Below are 20803 nucleotides of genomic sequence, written 5' to 3'. Positions count from 1 at the left end.
CCCAATGATAAACTGCTTTTCTATCTCTGAACTTTGACATGTGATATAAACAGTGTTTAGCCTGTGCCATGACATGCATGATGTCATTGCCTGAGACTGCCGTAAGAGGTTCAAAAGCCACAGACAATTGTTTGCTTGTGATGGAGGCATGAATTACTAGAAAAGGAAGTGCAAATGTTGTTCTAAGCCATCCAAATGGAACTCCAGTCTTGTCACACGGACCCTTTTCAAACAGGAAGTACGTGTGCATGCTCTGGGGAAGCTGGAAAGCAGAAGCAGCTTCACAGATTTATTTGCAACTAATACCAATAAATATTTAATTTATATAAATATATAAGGAGCTGTGCATGGTGGTGCACACTTGTAAACTCTGTACTCAGTAGATAGAGGCAAGCAGCCATGCTCAGTTATATATAAAGTTTAATGACAGCTTGGGCTACATGAGATCTTGTCTCAAAAAAAAAGTGTACGTGTGTGTGTGTGTGTGTGTGTGTGTGTGTGTGTGTGTGTGTGTGTGGTGAAGGGGTGGAGAGAGGGAGGGAGACAGGGAGAGAGAAATAATTTAGTCATCTTTTGATAACTACTTCAAAATAACTTCCAGCTCTTTCAGATAGGCCTCTGATACAGCCCAACTCTACAGTGCTAAAAGACCGTAATTCCCAAGGTCCATTTCTTACATCCCATATTTCTGATATGCTTCTAGATAAAATAATTAAGGCAACTAGCCTGAAAGACATGTGATATAAGAACTGTTCACACATTTAAACTTTCTTCCTTTTAGGTTATTGTACTTTATGTTGTCACAGGTGACATGTGCCACAGACAGTAGTCTAGATATGACTGAGTGGACTCCTATGGATCTCTGTACATTTGGTATTAAATAAAAAGTCACATGACTTCCTAATTGTATTTTCAGTAGTGAGAAGCTTAGGACCACTCCAGGGGCAGGTAAGAAGCTCTAACTACTCTGCCTGCTGGTTGTCATTACCAACAGGCACTCCATCACCAATGTTTTCACAATATAAACATGAAATTCATTCCTTAAAGTTACATCATAACATGTACAACAAATAAACCATAAAGAACAGTTACGTGGTTTTACATGTAGTGGTTTTACACTATATTTATTTATGTATAGCCCAGCTAACACGGCCTCTTAGAAAAGGTCAAACACTGGCATATTTACAGGAGTGGCAATCTGAAAATTAAATTAGGTTCAAATAATCTGCAGACAAAATATCATAAGATACAGAATATCACAAAACATTTAACAACCAACTTAAATTACTGAAATCACTTACATCATCTTCATATTTAATGTGAATGTCTGTGATTTTCACTTGAACATTTTTTATTACTTGAGTTGCCAATTTTTCCAAAAATGTATCTTTTTTTGCTTCTTTGGGCTTATCTATGGAAACAGAAAAACAAGAGCTCAAGACTCGCAGTTCTCACACACCTCAGAACCGACGGCCAAGGAGCGCGAACGCCACTACGTAATAGAAACTACAAGGTACTCTAGGGCCCTTTCTTAGGTTTATTTTAGAGTCTGACATATAGTTCCAACTTAAAATTCAGTTTTATATTTAAGCTGCACTTTACTGTTCATTTTACCTTCCAAGAACAGAAATCAAGGTGTACAAACAGCACAGGGAGAACTGCGTGTACCTACCTTTGGAGCGATCAAGACCTTTAAAACGTTTCTTAAAATGTTTTTTGTGCTTTTTACGCTTACGTCCTTCTCAGTGGAAGCATTTTAGTGAGAAAAGGATAAAAGTCAAGTTAGCAGACAAGAGGACAGAAAAGAAAATAAGAGAATTCTTCCTGACATCAAAGCTCAGTCACTTACCTCCGTCTACACTGACTGACCTACTACTTCAACACAAACACAAAATCACAGGCTTCCTTTACTAGATAAACACTGCAGTAAAGAACAACCTTTAATCTAGAGAATAACTTGGCAGGAACAATTGTACAAAATATGGATAAAATGTATCCATTCACAATGGTGTTTTAATGTTTATAGATACACATTTACAGTGTTACTTTAAATTTAATTTACCAAAATACTGGAAATGTAATGACGATGGTCTAAAAGCGTCGGGGAAAGGTTTTGAGCAATGTGTGGCAGGGACAGAGGAATACAAATGGAATGGATGGGTTGAGTGCTGATGGCCTCTCTAGATGACAGCCTTCACAAACAGAACTGTGCACTAGGCATGCTTTACAGTTCATAAAAGTATGAGGGCACAGGGCATAAAATGTATACTAAACAGTATATCCAACTAGCAGTCATTCCTTTAAGCTGCATCCTTTTTGATTTGACATTTTTCACATTAACCAACACCTTTCTTACCCAGTCTGTGAACGTTCTACTCAATGGACAGCCAGGCATCAGCTGTGACCTAAACTCCCCGGACATGCTCCTGACTCTGCCCCATCCTCACCTTCTGCTAAAGGACCTTCTGCATTGCTGCTACATCTAAAATACTAGTTGATCCCATCAATTCTGTTGAAAATCATTTAAAGGCTCTCTGCAGCCTGCCAGATAAAACCAAACATGCCTGCATGACACAGGCCTGATCCCCGTTACTCCTGCCAGTCATGCATCAGGGGAAACTGCAGAAATGTTAACTGTAACTATGAAACACACATAACAATGCCAATGCCTTCTGCCTCCCTGCACATCACTTTGTAAACAAGCTGCCATCCTCAAACTCTTTACTGAGCAAACTTCTAGGCATCGCTACCTCATGTTCAACACTCCTGCCATGTGACTCACTGCATGTATGAAGCTTTTCAGAGCTCCTCTGAGCAGCCCAGGGCCTGTGCTCACACAAAAGTCTAATACACAGCGCAGGCACTGTATCCGCAGTTTTGCCTGATTCTCTTGCCAGTGAGCAAGAGGTTCCTATCCAGCAGGAGGCTTCCAAGGACAGAGATTCATATGTAAGCAAAAGGTACATAATATTCGTCTGTTCAAATGAATTAAAACATCTACATGTAGACATTATAACAAAACACATAAATAAGAGAAATATATTTGTATATAACTGCAAACTCTATTTTGTTTTGTTGATATTTGCAAACTATTCTACCCTAAAATTAAAATGTGAACTTGGATTATAAAAAAAACTCGAGTTTCCAGAAGAAAACACTTACACACATAACAGAAGCTGGAGAGCACAGACACCAACATTTTCTAACACACTCACAGTTCCTGACTCTACTCCATAAACAAACATACAGAAAGACTGAGTTCTCAAGAAACACCACGTGTAAAAATATAAGAAAGTCAGTGCTGTTCAGAAGCCATTCCACTCGCTGGAGTCTCCAGGCCAAGCTGTTATCGCTCTAGCTTCGAAACTGCTCTAGTCCCTGTTCTGTCTTTAATGTCAGTTCTCCTGAAACCATTTTAAATCTACAAGAGTGCTACATAGTGACGAAAGTTCCTAATTAATATAACAAAGAATAAATTTAAAATTATCAAATACTCTACAACAGTTCTCAAAAGCCTTTGGTCTCAGAAGCCTTTAATTCACATGAAACATGAGCAATCTAAAGAGATTTTAAGTAATATAGTCTAGAATTATTCATATTTATCATGCTGGAAATAAAAACATAAACTATTTTCTTAATTCACTCAAAATAATATTAAACCATCACTTAATTACTTATAACTATGCACTACGTATATACATATCGTATATGTATACACACATATACATACAATTTAAAGTCATAGTGAGAAGAATCACATGATTTCTCATTTTTACAAATCCCCTTAATTTAGTAGAAGATGGCTGGATTCACATATCTGGTTCTGGCTCCAATCTACTGAAATGCATTGTTCTGACTGAAGTACATGATGAAAGTATGATTTCAAAGCAGATATACAACAGGAAAAGAGAAGAGTGTTTTCATGGTCTTTTGTGTAATTATGAGGAATGCACCCAAGTTCAGTAAGTGGAGTTTCTCAGTTAGTTTTATAGCCAGGCGAATTACAATCAGTGAGCCACCTCCCAATCACGTGGGCCTTCCACACATCCGTGGCTCACTACCCACTGCTTATATGGAAATCGTGCTGCAATGAGCAAGGCCGGGCTCCCTCAGGCTCAGTCTCGTCGCTGTCTAACACAAGAGGCACATTTGCTGGAACCACCATCAGTCTCGTGGGAAAGTCTGGCCATCCTGGGTGGCTGGTAAGCTCGAAGTGGCAAACGAGGGGTTCCTAAAATTCTAGTGTTTCCTTAAAAGCAGAATGTGTTACCACTCAAATATGCCAGTTCACTTTTGTAAAGTGGCTACACACTCAAACTTGAATGATGGCAATCTGTCCGTCTTTCAACTTAAAAAAAAAAATGGCTTTTGTCCTTAAGAAGCAGCTTCAGGTAACAACTGAACAATCACCCCTGCAAACAACCTCCCTCAGCATTCAGAAATGCTTCCTACACGCGTTCTCTGTGTCCCACGAAACTTTAGAGACCTGCTCAAGAACTGATGTCTATTAAACTTAAAATTCCATTTTACCAAAAAAAGACTTTAAGCTATACTGGCACACTTTCTTTTGTTTTTGTAATGAGTGCACAGTAGCAAAGAACCCAATGACTACTGGTACAGGGAGGTGTCCCGCCTTGAATCAGGCCCTGACAACCGCTGAGTTACAAGCACTGCTTGTATTCCTGCACACAAATGTCAACTCCACGGAAAATTACATGCTTTGATATCATTATGAAAATAGCTAGATCTGCTTTTCTGAGAATCGCTGCTCTTAAGTGTAAAGAAAATGGCATGAAATGAGGGAAGAATATGCACTTGGAAACTGAAAGGGGAAATGGTCATAATAAAGTACACATTGGCTCCCCAGCTAAGGGAATGAGCCATCGCCTAAGGAACCTTCTCACTGCACATGACCCTCACTTTATCCAAGGAGAAAGATGAAGCAGTTAAGGCTTCCTGCCTTATGACTTCTGCTGGCTTTTATAACAAGGCCCAGTGTGGAACGTATTAGAATGGGTCACAAACACTCATTTATAACTTCCAGGCAGAGTCTTCCTAGAAAGACCAGAAAACATTGGCACCAGTGACAACAGAGAGCCAACTCAGTACAGCCTATAAAACTATAAAGCTGCACAATGAGCCCTGCGATTACCCACCCATGCCGTCCTCTGTGTTGGGCAAAGTAACAAATCAGAAATCAGCCATGGTTACTACCGTGGTAGACTTGTAAAAAGAGAAATAATTTCAAGATAATTTCACTCAACGCTGTGAATCTTCCATGCAAATCTCCCCACTGTCAAAGTGAATATATATATATATATATATATATATATATATATATATATACTATAGAAGGTTCTATCTGCATAAGAATTCTAACACTTTAAAATTAAAACTTAAATTTTAAAATTAAGTTTTGAGATGCAGGTCCACTTACCATTTAGTCAAAGCCAATCTAAAATGTGATTAAATTAACATAAAAACTCCTGAAGAGTAACATTTGAATATTTTAATATTCAAAATATTAAAAAATCATTGCTATATATCTGGTAAAAGTCCTAGTGTACAAAAGGTTCCCTTCTAAGTCCTACAGTAAACAGCCTTCAGTTTGCCTTTGTGAAGCTTCAGGTTTTAACACACTGTAAGGGACAGCAGACTACAGAAGATTACACAATCAGGAAGGACCAGAGAAGAAATGCAGAGGTCCCGCCTTGAGGCCATGAACAAAGCACTACAAAAAATAAATAAATCCATCTTATTGCTTTTGCAAATTTGAAAATCTTCACTCTGAGCAAGAGAGAGCAGTCAGGTGGAAAGCGCTACTACTGTCCTAGGACACTAGGGCCAAAGGGCAGTACAAATTTCACTATCATCTGCAGATATGAGAGCTCGCTCCACAGGGGCAGTGAACTACGCTCGCTCACCCATGAACACCAAGCTCCCAGCATGGAGTTTGCCAGAGGACACTCAAAGACTCAGTGGATGAGTGAATGGCTGCAGAGGGGAGGGGAAAGGAAGGGATGACGAGGGTGTGAACATGAATTACATTTCCATATTTCTCAAAGGATGGCACAGCTTTGTGAGTCATGGACTCCACTAAAAGCTCAGGCACGGATAAGAACATCGACTTCATGAAGTATAAATAACCATGCATACCCACCAGGCTTGACGTCCTTGTAAAGCAAGTTTTCCAAGCCATACATGAACTCCCCTGCGTGTGCGCCTGCATCCCACGGCAGCAGTAACCGAAACGCAAAGCATTGTAAGACACCTTTAGTTTTGCATGGGAAATGCACCTAAACTTAGCTGCAAAGACTCAGAAACCACGTGACAGGACAAGCGAAGAGCCAGTGATAGGAAAGCAATCCCGCTCCTAAGGACACATCCCCAGTGACATCAGGCCCGTTCTTATTCTCAGGTTAAAACAAAAATTCTACATCATGAAAACCATAATAATAAAATAAGTCAAGGCAGGTAAATAGCAGTGACAGCTCAGGTCTTGCTGTAATTTTCATTTTCAAACACAACACAAATGTTCTCTGGATTCTTTTCCTGCCTGTCATTTTATCCATTTTCACTAAGTTCCTATGATAGCGTCCATTCATTTTAAAGTCAGCTGAGAGAGTGTGATGTGTCCCTTTCAGATAGGCTGCCCACACCCTTTACCCACTGGAGTCAGTAACAGCTAGCTAGACAGCACCCTCTCGCATTCCGCTCCCAAATGAAGCATAGCCTGGACTGCAGCTTCAGACTTTTAGAGGGAGGGAAACTTCTGAATTCCCTACTCCTCCGCTGGCTAGAGGCTAAAGTTCACTTTTGCACTGGGTAACTATGAAGTGAGTTTGTTCACAGACAGCACTTTGATGAGTGTCTGGTAAATAATAAATACTCAATAAATGACTGTTGTTGTTGTTGTCTGGTAAATAATAGATAATAAATGACTGTTGTTGTTGTCTGGTAAATAATAGATAATAAATGACTGCTGTTGTTGTTGTCTGGTAAATAATAGATAATAAATGACTGTTGTTGTTGTCTGGTAAATAATAGATAATAAATGACTGTTGTTGTTGTTGTCTGGTAAATAATAGATAATAAATGACTGTTGTTGTTGTCTGGTAAATAATAGATAATAAATGACTGTTGTTGCTATTTTTGTTGCCATCTTCGTCATCACCCTGTTATTCAAATCTCTTAAAATTGATCTCAACTTAGTTTGCTAACCTTATATACAATTATGATCTCTCAAAACCCTAAAGCCATTTGCCACCATGCTCTACTTTTCTACCCGGTCTGTAATGTTCTTTCTCTCTCTTCCACGTTCACAGAACCCACTAAAGCTCACAACTTCACACTGTCACCACGTTCTGAACTCTCCATACTCTACCTGAGCCTCTTCCATAGGACTTAACGCTTTCTCCTGTTTGTCATTTTAAAAATCTTATTTGTCCATTTGAAATGAACGGCCTGACACCAGAGGTCCATTTCCAACAACAAGAGAGCATAGTGGTACAAAATAACCCAGCAGGTAGCAGATGGAGCCTTTGAAATCCTAATTCTGAACCTCCTTAATATTGCATTTTGATTATTTATTGTTATGTGGTTGGTAGATTTGGGAGGCTGGGGATTTCTTGGAGAGAAGTTATTCTAATTTAAGGGTGTGTGTGTGTGTGTGTGTGTGTGTGTGTGTGTGTTTGGCTTTTTGAGACAATTCTACAGTCCAGCAGGATGGCTTCAAACTCACCTGCCTCATCCTTCTGTGTGCTAAGATTACAGGTGTGAACTTCTACTTCCAGATCTTAAATGTAATATTCTAAACCCAGACACAGGAAATCTGAAGTGCTGCAGCACTCAGCCTCGAGTGGAACTTTCAGTCACACTGACAGCTACTAGATGTGTCCAGCAAACACAGGAGGAAATGAGAGAAGAAGAGGCAAGGAAACCATGGAGGAGCTAACTCAACATAGAACTAAGAGGACTAAGAGCTCAGCAAGACTACATGTGGCAGAAGCAAAAACATAAGCAAGACGAAATGAAAACATTGTGGGTGCTGAAGATGAAGCTCGGTAGTAGAGCTCCTGCCTAGTGTACAGGAAGTCGGGTTCATTTATCCAGCACAAAATAATAATAATAATAATACAGAAAACAAAAAGAAACAGCTGGAAAGGGCCTGAAAAACCACCAATTCATGTGCGGAAAACTTAGGTATGTTCATACAGCAGACTAAACAAGGAATAACAGAAAGTATTTGCAAGACAAGAAAACAAGGCTTCCGGAAGGAACTGTAATCACAGTCTGTCACTAGGCCTTTATACTGAACGTTTACCTTCACAGTGAATCACAGGCCAAAATTCATGACCTATCCAGATTTTGAGAAGATGCAGAGGGCATCGCTCTATGGCCTTTGGGGCTCATGTCAACAGGAAAGACAGGGAGGAAATCAGAGCAAAAAGAAACAGCAAAATGCAAACTCCTAGACGACCATAACAAGAAGTCTGGGGTAATGTCATACATGACAGTGTTGATACTCCTAAAACCTAAACTGACCTCGAAGAAGAGGGTGTGAAGGACAGCAAAGTGCACAGGGGACTGCCGTCTATCATTCTAAGTGTTATGGGGAAACACTGGATGCTTAAGTGTGTCTTGCAAAAATAACATTTTAAATATGGAAGTTAACATATGGGAAGCTGTGTATGATCGACCTCCCAAGTACAAAAAGACACTCCAGAGACATGAAAAGAGAAAAAGGTTATTTTTACAGCTAAGTAAATTCTCTAAAATTAAAATAAAAAACTTCAGTTTTTTTTCCAAACAATGGTAGCAGTATTTTACAAGGTTAGCTGTTTCAGAGCGGGTCAGCATGAAGGTTCTATCTTTGCTCTTATTATCTGCCCATGCAGGTCCGAGCATGCCCTCTCCTCATCTCCCCAAGTCGCTGCACAGGCAACTGTGCCACTGTGCTCTCAAATCCAGACAGAGGGAAGGTAAGGCTGAAGAAAACGTGGTAACTAAGTAACTGACTCATCACTACGGTAGGATGTGAAGCGTTTAAAGGATGTAGTTATCATTCACATGAGAAGCGTCAGAAGATGATGCATATCCAGGGAGACAAGGGTAGAATATTTACATCACAGTCAAAAGGATTAAATGGATTCCTTCGGTTACAGGAAAATAATCTCTCAACATATTTCTCAATTACTAAATTCAACTATTTTACATTCAGAACTTGTATGTGAAAACCGAATTTGAAAACTGAATTTCACTTTCTGAATATTTTTTCATATTATATTTTATTACATATGTGTATGTGTGAACAAGTGTACATGCAGAAATCAGAGAACAACTTGCAGGAGCCAGTTCTCTGTTTCCACCATGTGGATCTGGGGAATCGAACTCAGCTTGTCAGGCTTGGTGGCATGTGCCTTTACCCCTGAGCCATCTCTCCGGGACCCATTTTCTGAATTTTAAATACATTCTAACAAATCCTAATATTTATCACCCAAGAAGCTGCCATGTTTTCATTACATACAGACAGACCTAATGGACCTGCTCGTGCAGGACCAGTTCCACATGTGTTCACCCTCTATACAGAACCGTGATTCTCCACCAGACCCAGGCATGTCAGCTCAGAAATAAGCCCTAAATACCTACAGTCAAAGGACAAATGTATAGGACGTTCTCAGTGTGCCAATCAAACCGTCAACTACTATGACAGGTCAGTTCACATCTTTCCTACAGAGCACTGGAAATATTAACGTACTTTTTAAGCAGTTACAACAGTCCTGCCAAAAAGGATGTTGGAGATTTCGTAAAAAGTTAACCTATGAATTACACATGTGACTATAAATATATAATTATGTATCCGTGTGCCTAAAGATGCCATTATACCTTATATGTGGGCATGTGTGTACACATGTATGTGTGCATATGCATACAGATGTGGGGGTGTGCATGTGCATGCGAATTATGAAAATATATTTACTCTGGAAATTCTATAGAAAGAAATGAAATTCCAGCGCTCTCCGAGTATCACACCTCATTTTTATTGACCTCTTTCTATATAATCTAATGAAACAAAACTGCTTATTAAAAATCCTACTGGACTTCCCTCAGGAAGCCTCAGCATGCTTTATTTTGAAAAAAAAAAAAAAGAAGCAATACAAATAAAGAAAACTTTTCCTCAAGATGCAGATATTGAAGTATCAATGGAAAGATGACACTCTAAAGCAGAAAAGAGAAAAGTGAAACATTTTCTTCCATTCTACTTATAAATTACAATTTTATAAGTAGGCTCTGTATTATAGCTGGCATTAGTGACTTCTAGTAAAAAAATCAACATTTCTGCATAAGAAAAACATACTTCAGACAAAAAGGGATTAGGGTCAGGGATCAGGATCCTCCAGGAGCAGATATTGTTGCGACTATTTGAGGAGGGTCTCCTATGTTGCCCAGGCTAGCCTACACTACTGGGCCACGGGGTCTCCCACATTAACCTCCAGAGTAGCCAGAGTCAGAGTGCACACTCAGCTCAAGAAGTCATTTCTAAAAAGACTTCTCACGGATTCGTGTTACCAGGGCCACAGAAAGAGCCCTCGCTTGTGTGGAACTGTAATTCGGGTAATTTATTTAAGTTAATATTTGCCTTGTCTTGTTCTGTTTTGTTTGTAGAGAAAAGAAATTTCATACACAGCGAAACAATAAAAATTCAAAAACATCGGCCTTATGTTGTCAGAGACTCTAAGTCTTCATCACTGAAACCCATACACACACAGTCAGCAAATGACTGGAAACTGCTGTGAGTCACGGAGTCATACCTCAGTCAGACGGGGACATGGTCTGACTTTAAAGAGGTAGACGCGCTGGGCTCTGGGGAGCCCTGCCGTCATCACACCACAGACTGACAACGCTTCTCAGTTCATTCTGCTCTGGCGCTAGAAATCAGAGGCAAATCAAAACGTAACGCAATTATCAAACTTATCTTTTAGAAAAACAAATTTTTGAGGGTGTTAAAATGTTGAAACCTGAAGAAAAGACGTGTTTTGGAGATCATGTATGTTATGAAGAGATGGGGAAACGGGGTCACAGCAGCAGTGCCTCGCCACGTCTGCACTGTGACAGCCTTACCCTCGTCATCTCACAAAAACACAGGTGAGGATGAGTGCAGCACATAAAATACACACATCTCAGTGTTACCCAGACACAGCTGTCACCAGGCAAAAGCAATCCATCTCCAGTGCTGGTCAATAAAATATGTATAAACAGTATTTTAAGACTTGTAAAGAAGATTCTTTAAAACTGGGCTTTAAAAAGTCTGTGAGAGCAGAATGGTGGTGGCACACGCCTTTAATCCCAGCACTTAGCAGGCAGAGACAGGTGGATCTCTGTGAGTTTAAGGTCAGTCTGGTCTACAGAGTGAATGCCAGGACAGCCAGGGCTACACAGAGAAACCCTGTCTTGAAAAAACAAAAAAACACAGGAAAAAAGAAGGCATGAAATGATATGAATTATGTCAGTAATACAGGTATGCCTAGGTATTTAAAATAAACATATTCTACCTTTCTCTGCTGCTTTTTGAAGGGCTTCTTCAATTCGGCAAAGTTCTTTCTGCTTAATATCCTGCAAGGATTTTTCTTCTTTCTCCGCATCATACTTGATACCTAAAAACATGCAATTAATTCTCACAAAAAGAAATAAAATCAGTACACAAATGGAAAACTTGTCATAATTATATGGTAACACTATTTTTATAAGTCAAAAATCACTTCTGTAAAGATTAACTGTATAAGAATTTACATTTTTACATAAAAATTACATTACAATATTATATAAAAATCATTTTCACATAAATAATTCCTATTTCTTTATAAAGTATCATAAAGGAAAAAAGGAAAGAAATTAGAAAGCAGAAGGTAGCTAAAAACAAAAAAGACAGAAAAGGGTGGATAGATCACTTAAAAAAAGCAGGAGACACAAAAATATTATCAGAATGCTCACTGCTACTGATTGAGTGGTAAAAATGTATTATCTATAAAATAAGTAAGAGTTCTGGAGGTAATGGTGCAGTGGTTCAGAGCATTTGCTGCTCTTGCAGAGGACACAAGTTCGGTTCCTAGCACCCACATCAGGCAGCTCTCAACTCTAGTTCCCTAAGAGCTGACACCCTCTTCTGGCCTCCAGGGGTACCTGCACACATGTGGTGAGCTGAAACTCACACAGGCACACACAAATACAAAGAGAAGGAGGGAGGGAGGGAAGCTGGGTGTGATGGTGACTCATGCCTTTAATCCTGGAACTCCAGAGGCAGAAACAAAAAATCTCTGAGTTTGAGGCCAAGCCTGGTCTACAAAGTGAGTTCCAGGACAGCCAGTGCTACACAGAGAAGCCCTGCCTCAAAAATAAATAAACAAACAAACATCTATCATCTGGTGTCTATATAGATTGACAAAAATGTTTTCACAAAGCATTTGAGAAATATTTAATAATCCTAACACATGCTCGGCAGTAGTGGTGCATGCCTTTAATCCCAGTACTTGGGAGGCAGAGGCAGGTGGATCTCTGTAGTTTGAGGCCAGCCTGGTCTACAAGAGCTAGTTCCAGGGCAGGTACCAAAGCTACAGAAATCCTATCTTGAAAATAAAAAATAAAATAAAATAAAATAAAAAAATCATAATAATCCTAACAATTCATTTTATCTGTCATTTCATATCTGATAACAATAGTCTAAGAAAATACAAAAGGTAAAAAAAATCTATAAGAAGGCGATTTTGAGTGAAATATAGTAGCACATATATGAAGCTGCCATGATGAGAGGCATCATCTGTATGATGAACTAAAAAAACAACTTATAAGAGACAAAAAGACAACTAATCATAGTATTTCATAATAGCATAAGATAGCTAATATACCTTTCAAATTTTTCAGTATCACCTTGAAAACCATGAGACCCAAAAAGCATGAAAATGTCAAGCCAAAGCTGTGTACTTAATGTGGCAACTACTAAATACGGACTCTAGTACTGCCAACAGTGAAGCAAGCAAGGTCAAAAATAAATACTTTACCTATATTATAAACACTATATCAATACTATGGTTGGGAAACCAAGCAATTTTTCCCAAAGCATTCAAATTTTTTTCATATTGTCCTTTTTGGCTGAAAACACTAATAATTGAAGATATTAAGCTTTAAAATACTAATTGTTATTAAAATATTGTGATTCATAAGAAAGAAAAAACTTGCTACACATGTTTGAAAGAACACCTGTTTAAAATCGGAAGCAACAAAATATGGGAAAAGTTTCCAGTTTTGAAATATGTAAAGTAATACATTGGTACATTCTAAATTTCTGCAAGTCATACAATTACTTCAATAGTACATCTGTCAAGTACATCACAACTTAAAATAAGTAATGGGGAATAAAATTAAAATAGACAGTTTACTGTCTTCAGCAACAACAGAAAAGCATTTGGTATACAAATGTAGCAATATGTGTGTATACATACACAACTGCATGCTTATTCATTATACTGTGTGATCAGTTTCTAACATATGTTCTAGCTTCCTCGTTATATCAGAATACTTCACAGGGGAACAATTTCACTTCATTGCAATGACACAGAATGATTACAGTGTAAAACAACATACTTGCTCCAGGGACCACAAGCAGGTATAATCCTTCCAGGGTGGCAACAACTGCTTCTCCATAAAGGTTTTTCCAAGGAATCTTCAAAGTTAATTTATCTAAAGAAACATAATTTCCATCATAAATCCTTATTTGACTGCTAAAGAGGATACAAAGAGATTTCTCACATCCCATGAAAAGTACAAAACCCTTTAGGCATTTAGAATGTTTGTCATTTGGGGGAAAAAAGTGAGGGTGGTATTTTAAAGTGCATATTTTATACTTTCCAAACTTTATGACAAGTACTTCATTTGATAATCAAACAATAATCACAGCAACCTGGAATAGGAAAAGGCAGCTCAGTCTCAGAAGGGTAAAATTAATCATTTATGTCCAGCAAGGTCTTCAGTGAGGACGCTGGAGCCAGAGCTCTGCACTGGACACACCTGAAGACTGTACACGCTCTTCCTGCCTCACCAACAACTGAACCAGCACAGCCACCGTAAGTACTACCTGTGGCCATCAACATAGCCATTGTAAACAGTGTCTGCAAACAGGAACCAAAGCAGCAGAGAAGTCCCTTCTCTCTTTTATGAATGTGGACAGCAGGTCAGACAGCTACGAATGGAAGAGGCCAGATCTGGAGGCGAGGCGTGCTGTTTCACAATCGGCATAATCTTCTTTTATGATGCTAATGCTATACAACTCAGATTTGTTACTTTACAAATAGATACTGATAGAGCAGAACACACTTTTTCTCTTTAAAACAATGGTGTTAGGTGGAGCATGATAGTGCACACCTGTGATCCCTGTGAGCAGTTGGGAGATGAGAGCGGGAGGATTGGGAGTTCAAAGCCAGCTTCACCACACAGCAAGTTCAAAGTCAGCTTAATGATAGGCAGAAATGAACCCATAAAAACTATCACTCTTCATAGAAGAACTATGGTCCTAATCTCAGTAACTTATTTGGTGTAGTTTGAGGAGTGCGTGGCAGAAGAGAGAAGAGATCTGAATTCTAAAACAGGAAAAATGGGGCACCTTATCATAATTCTATCTCTTCCATATCTCTAGAACTCCTCTTCCCAAGGCCACAGACAGCTAATGTCTCAGCTGTCATGATTACTAAAATTCTGTCCTAATTTTTCCTACCCCTGATGTCTTCCATGTTCCAAAAATAAAGTATCAATTATCTACCTTCAATATAATTTTTATTTAATTATTTTATGCAAGTGATTGTTCAGACAGCATGTATGTATGTGTACCACATGCATGGCCAATGTCTGGGGAGGCCAGAAGAGGGTGTTGCATCCCCATAGCTGGGGTTAGGAGATGTGAGCTGTCATGTGGGTTCTGAGGATTGAATCCAGTTCCTCTGCACGAGCAGCAAGTGCTCTCAACTGCGGAAACCATCTCTCTAGTCCCCTCCGTTATAATTATAAAAGGTAATGACATAAGTGAGTGCTGCTAGCAAGATTTATTAGAAAAGAATCTGGTTTGACTCACGTGAGGATGTAAAGTCATATGACCAGAATCACTGGCAATGTTTAAAGAAAGGTGCTCAACATTCGAACAAATTATAAAACAATGCAACAAACTGAAAGAAAATAATGTTCTACAAGGAAAAATATTCTAGTCAACTGGATAGTTGAGTAACCGAGTCAGTTTTATGTGGAAAGTATCAAATTATTTCTGCAACAAAAATTCCATTTCTTACCAGGCAGTGGGAGCGCACGCCTTTAATTCCAGCACTTGAGAGGCAGAGGCAGGTGGATCTCAGTGAGTTTGAGGCCAACCTGGTCTACAAAGTGAGTTCCTGGGCAGCCAGGAACTCTGTCTCAAAAAAAAAATATATATATATATATATATATTTCTCAGGGCCCACAGAGATTGCTCTGTGGTAAATTTAAGGACACACACCTTTCAGAAGATCCAAGCTCAATTCCCAGCACCCACATCAGATGGCTGGCAAATACCTTTAAATTCAAGGGCACCCTTGGTTCTGTGGGCACTTGCACTCATGTGCACAGACACAGAGAATCGCATCCATATAATTTAAAATAATAACAAATGTTTTTATTCCATTTCTCTTCAGTTTGCAAAGCACTGAGTTTCTTTTATGGCTTCCAGGTCAAGGAGCCTATAAGTCACATCAGCACACTTCTGGATCACTTCTAATTCTTAGGGTTTTAGAGTGAGTACCACCTATATTTACAGTGTACAATACCCACACACAACTTCATGACCTCCTAACAAGGCAACTGCCTTCTTAGTGAATATAAGATCAAAAACACACTCACGCTTTGTGCAAGCCCATGGGAGGCCTGCCCCTTTCTGAATGGAGATGGAGAAAGAGCTGATGGGGAGGGAGAGTATATGAGAAAAGCAAAGGGATACAGGAGAGGAGGGAGGGGAAAACGGTTGGTATGTAGAATAAATGAAAAAGATACTTATATAAAATTAAAAAGAAAAACCCGCAGGCACCAGCCCTTTATCATAACTGAAAGAACTATCTGTTCCTTACCCTTCTCTCCATTCACCTAATTTATCAAGTCATCCCTCAGAGAGGTCTTAAATCATTCAGTTAGTTATACAGCAATCTCATTTCTGAGCATACGTGGTATTGGAGGCTGAACCTAGGAGCCCCACAGGTACCACGCAACTGCTGTACCACTAAGCTGTCTCCCAACCACGTGTTCTACTTTTTGTTTGTTTAGAGGCAGAGTCCAATCTGCCCTGGTTGACCTTGAACTTTCTCTGCAGTTCAAATACAAAAGAGCTCAAAAAAGAAGGTATCAAGAAAATAAATAACCCAATTTGAAAACAGGGTATAGATCTAAACAGAATTCTCAAAAGAGAAAATTCAGATAGTTGAGAACCACTTAAAAAATGTTCAGCAACCTTAGTCATCAGGGAAATACAAATCAAAACTACTCTGCACTTTCATCTTCACCATCAGAATGGCTAAGATCAATAAAAACAATTGACAACTCATACTGGTGAGGATACAGAGTAAGGGGAACACTCCTCCACTGCTGGTGGGAATGCAAACTTGTACAAACACTATGGAAATTAGTGTGGTGATTCTTCAGGAAGATGGGGATTAATCTACGCCAAGATAAAGCTATACTAGTCTTGGGCACAAGTCAAAGGATAATGCATCATCCTACAAGGATACTTGCACAACCGTATTCTTGCTCAACCGTATTCCTTGCTACTCTATTCATAATAGCCAAAAATCAGAAACAACCCTAAACGGAAGAACGGAAAAATAAAATGTGATACACTTACACAATGACATATTAGCCATTTAAAAAATGAAATCATAAAATTCCCAGGTAACTGAATGGAACTAAAAAAAATTCATTGTGAGGTATCACAGGCCCAGAAAGACAAATACAGTATGTATTTGCTTATATGAGGATATTAGCTATTAAGACATTGATAACCAAGCCACAATCTGTAGAACCACAGAGGTTAGGTATAGAGTAAGGGACTGAAGGGACAGTGGGATCTCATTAGGAAAGGAAAATAGAATAGCCAAGAATGGATGAAGAGGACTGGAACAAGTAGGGAGTGGGAGGGGAGAGGAAGATGAGGGAGGGAATATGGGGAGAGATGGATAAAATTAAGGGTCATTGGACAGGTATTATGGAAACCTAATATAGTAGAAGCTTTCTAAAATTTATGCATATATGAAGGCAATATAAGCAAAATAGTCAGATAATGGGGAGACAGAGCCCCAGCTGGCCGTCTCTTTGTTGGCTAAAGGGGCCCTTTAGGAATCCCCAAACAACCCATGCTATTGCCAAGACTACAGGTCGCTCTCCACAAACTGATGGCAAGACCTCATGCTAAAGACAATACCTCCACAACTCAGTGACTATGAAGAAGCTGAGTTGTTCCCTAGATAGAGTCTTCAACCCTACATTCTAGCATCGTTGGTACAGGAAGATATCTGAACACTAGCAAAGGAGAAACATAAACACACCCACAAACCTTAAAATCTACAATGCTGTCCTGTCTACAAGATACACTAAGGCAATGGTAACACAGAGTCTGTGGGAATAACCAATCAATGTCTTATTTGACTTAAGGCCCACTCCACAAGATGGAAGTCATACCCAACACTGGAGGAACAAGAACCTGAGACTACATATCCCAGGGATCTAAGGGAAAACCAAACACGACTGACTTTAAAAAATTAATAATAATTAATGTAGCAATAGGGCAATGGTGACAGATGCCATTAATCTCAGCACTCTAGAGGCAGAGGCAGGTGGATCTCTGTGAGTTTGAGGCCAGTCTGGTCTACAGAGCGAGTTCCAAGACAGGCTCCAAAGCTACCCTGTCTTTAAAAAAGTCAAATAAATAAATAAAGCAATAAAATGACTCCTAATGGCATTCTGTATACTCATAAATCAGTGCCTTGCTCAGCCAACATCAAAAAAGTTTCCTCCTGCAGTAGACAGAAACAAATAAAGACTCACAGTCAGACGTTATGCAAAGAATAAGAGACCTAAATGGGATGTTTCTGTTAAATCCTTCCTGTCAGGACACAAAGAACCCTGAGGAAGATGAAGCCAGAAAGAGTGTAAGAGCCAGAGGAGATGAAAGACCCCAGGAAAACAAGACCCTCTTTATGAACTCATAGAGACTAAGGAAGATGCACAGGGCCCGCACCAAGGTCTCCACCAGGTTCTTCACCTATGCAGTATGGACTCCAGTTCAGTATTTTCATGGCATCCCTGAGCACACACAAGTGGGCACCTGACGCTTGTGCCTTCTCAGGCTCTTTTCCTTCTGTTTGCTTTGTCCAGTTCCAATGTGTTAAGTTTTACTATATTGTATTATATTATATTTATTATACTATTTTCCTTTAGAAGACTGTTTGTTTTCTAATTAGAGACTTTGGATACAGATGAGAGGAGAGGTGGGGAAGAACTGAGAAGATTAGTGAAAGGAAAATGGTAATCAGAAAATATGTGAGAAAAAAATCTTTTTCAATCAAAGGGCAGAAAGGATGCTAAAACAGTAAAGGATAAACTCCTAAAATTTGGCAGCACAATGGCTGAAGAAAGGAAACAATAGAATCTAGCAGTAGGGTAGGAGTGGACAAATGAGTCGTTAAGTCAAATTCTACAGTAACAGTAACCCATGTAGAGAGATAAATTGAAGATAGATAGATGATAGATAGATAGATAGATAGATAGATAGATAGATAGATAGATAGATAGATAGATAGAAAGATAGATAATAAACAGATAGAGAGAGACAGTAGAGAGATAGACAGATAGATGAATGGATAGTAGATAGATGATAGACAGACAGACAGACAGACAGACAGACAGATTGTAGACAGATTGTATCTGGTAGATTCAGATAGACAATTTTGTTTCCTTAAGTTAAAATCAGGTCACATGGACTATTTGAGAGAACTCTGTAGATTAAATTTCCTATTGAAAATTTTCTTTAGCAGTCACATTTGCTGAGTTACAGATGACAGATAAGGAGACTTTGTACTCACCAAAGCACATCCTCCATACTACATTGCTGCATAATACATCAAGTGACAATGAGTGGAAGGAGGGAAATGAACTTCACTTAAAGTCTATTTAACAGAGTTTTTAAATTGTATGACTTTCACATATATAAAGAAAATAAACAGGAAATTGGGTTATCAGCTTTGAAAACAGAGATGTTTTGTGTAGTAAAGTCAAAGACTGGAAGTCATGACCACATTTCAAAATGCCCTTCTGTTTTAGAAAGTAACATTCTATCTCTTTGTCCTTTAAAAAGTATTTATTAAAAAGTAGGTATTATATATGGTATACATTAGTTTAGAATTTTGAAATTAATTATTTCTGAAAATAATTAAACCAAAAACTTCCCACACTTTTGATAAAGCAAAGATGAATTGTTGTGTTTAACAGCACAGGTAAAGTAAAAACTATAACGGACTAAGTAACTCAATGAAGGGTGAAGTACTTACCAATCTGGCCAGCCTTGACTTTGAAAGGAACATCCAATTCACTCTTCAGAAGAAAGAAAAAAAAAAAACATTAAAGGACTTCTCTGAGCAACCCCAAATCACTTCTGTACATCGATGATACACAGTTGAGTAACTCATGGCTATACATGCTTCCTTAAATGGTGGTTTTACATAAAGAAGTCACGGAGAAGCAAAATTATCAACAGAAGGGCGTTCATAAGGTAAGTGATTGCATAAACAGGTTATTTGTAAAAATGAAGCAGATAGACACTTTTACCTGAAATGCAAAAAGTGGGAAAGAACAGGGTCCGTGCGCTTAAGTCAGCTAAAAACAATCACTGAATAATTCTCTCAGATAATACATTTAGCAAATAAGTAAACAACCCCCCTCCCTGGAAAGGAAGGCGCTAATGTACTATCTACCAAGCTATCATTTCTCTTAGATAAATTATACACACCAAACAATACTAACTTTAGCCTCATCTGGACTCCTGGTTGCTAAGCTATAACTCTCATTCATAAAGATGACAAATCTTCAGAATTACTAGACTTTAATCAGTCAGTACAGACTTTCTGCTAGTTATTACCTAACACATAGGAATGCTGTGGATATCTGAACACTGAACTACAATACTACAGGCTACAGCTAACAAAGAATCCACTTTCATGAGCATACAATTCCACAAACACGTAGGTGCAGAGGAACTGAACACAGTACCTTTGACAAAAGAATTGGAAAAAGCAGTGACTCTGTTCTCCAGGGGCCTAGAAAGGTATATTCAACATAAGTCACTTCATAAGTGCTGTCTTGTGCTCATTTTTATTCACTTGGAATAATCTTAACAATGAATAAAGTTCCCATTTCCAAGTAAAACTTCAGGCTAGGGACACAGCACAGTGTGACGGCACCTGCCTGGCACACAAAAGACATAGGTTCACAAAACCATAAAGAAAAACCATCAACAAAACTGAGTTGGTTAAATTATGAAAGGGACCTAATTTTAACTAATGAAGTCTATGAATTATGAAGCAACTTATTATTTTAATTTTAACCAGAAAAAAAATCAGCTGACAGCTCAATCTGTCTTCTGGGAATGTTAATGAGTACTGTGCCCATGGTTGTATTTATAGTTATTTCCTACAAAATCTCATAAATTGAGAAAAAATAAACTTGACTCTAACCCCTATCAACAGAATCA

General features: G+C 38.7%; 1 protein-coding gene across 1 annotated transcript in view; it reads right to left on the bottom strand.

The window, feature by feature from the left end:
* Positions 1-20803, bottom strand: part of Vps13c (vacuolar protein sorting 13 homolog C) — a 153478-nt gene that overhangs the window by 119844 nt on the left and 12831 nt on the right. Inside the window, exons 3-6 of the mRNA XM_050125415.1 lie at positions 19605-19647; positions 13639-13734; positions 11553-11654; positions 1302-1411 (exon numbers count right to left, since the gene is read on the bottom strand). Of these exons, the coding sequence (XP_049981372.1) occupies positions 1302-1411; positions 11553-11654; positions 13639-13734; positions 19605-19647 (351 nt within the window). The remainder of the gene's footprint in view (positions 1-1301; positions 1412-11552; positions 11655-13638; positions 13735-19604; positions 19648-20803) is intronic.

The sequence above is a fragment of the Alexandromys fortis genome, unplaced genomic scaffold (genome assembly GCF_014885135.2).
Source record: "Alexandromys fortis isolate MF-2015 unplaced genomic scaffold, M_Fortis_MF-2015_v1.1 scaffold_22, whole genome shotgun sequence".
Classification (NCBI taxonomy): domain Eukaryota; kingdom Metazoa; phylum Chordata; class Mammalia; order Rodentia; family Cricetidae; genus Alexandromys; species Alexandromys fortis.
This window is presented reverse-complemented; position numbering and strand designations above follow the sequence as displayed.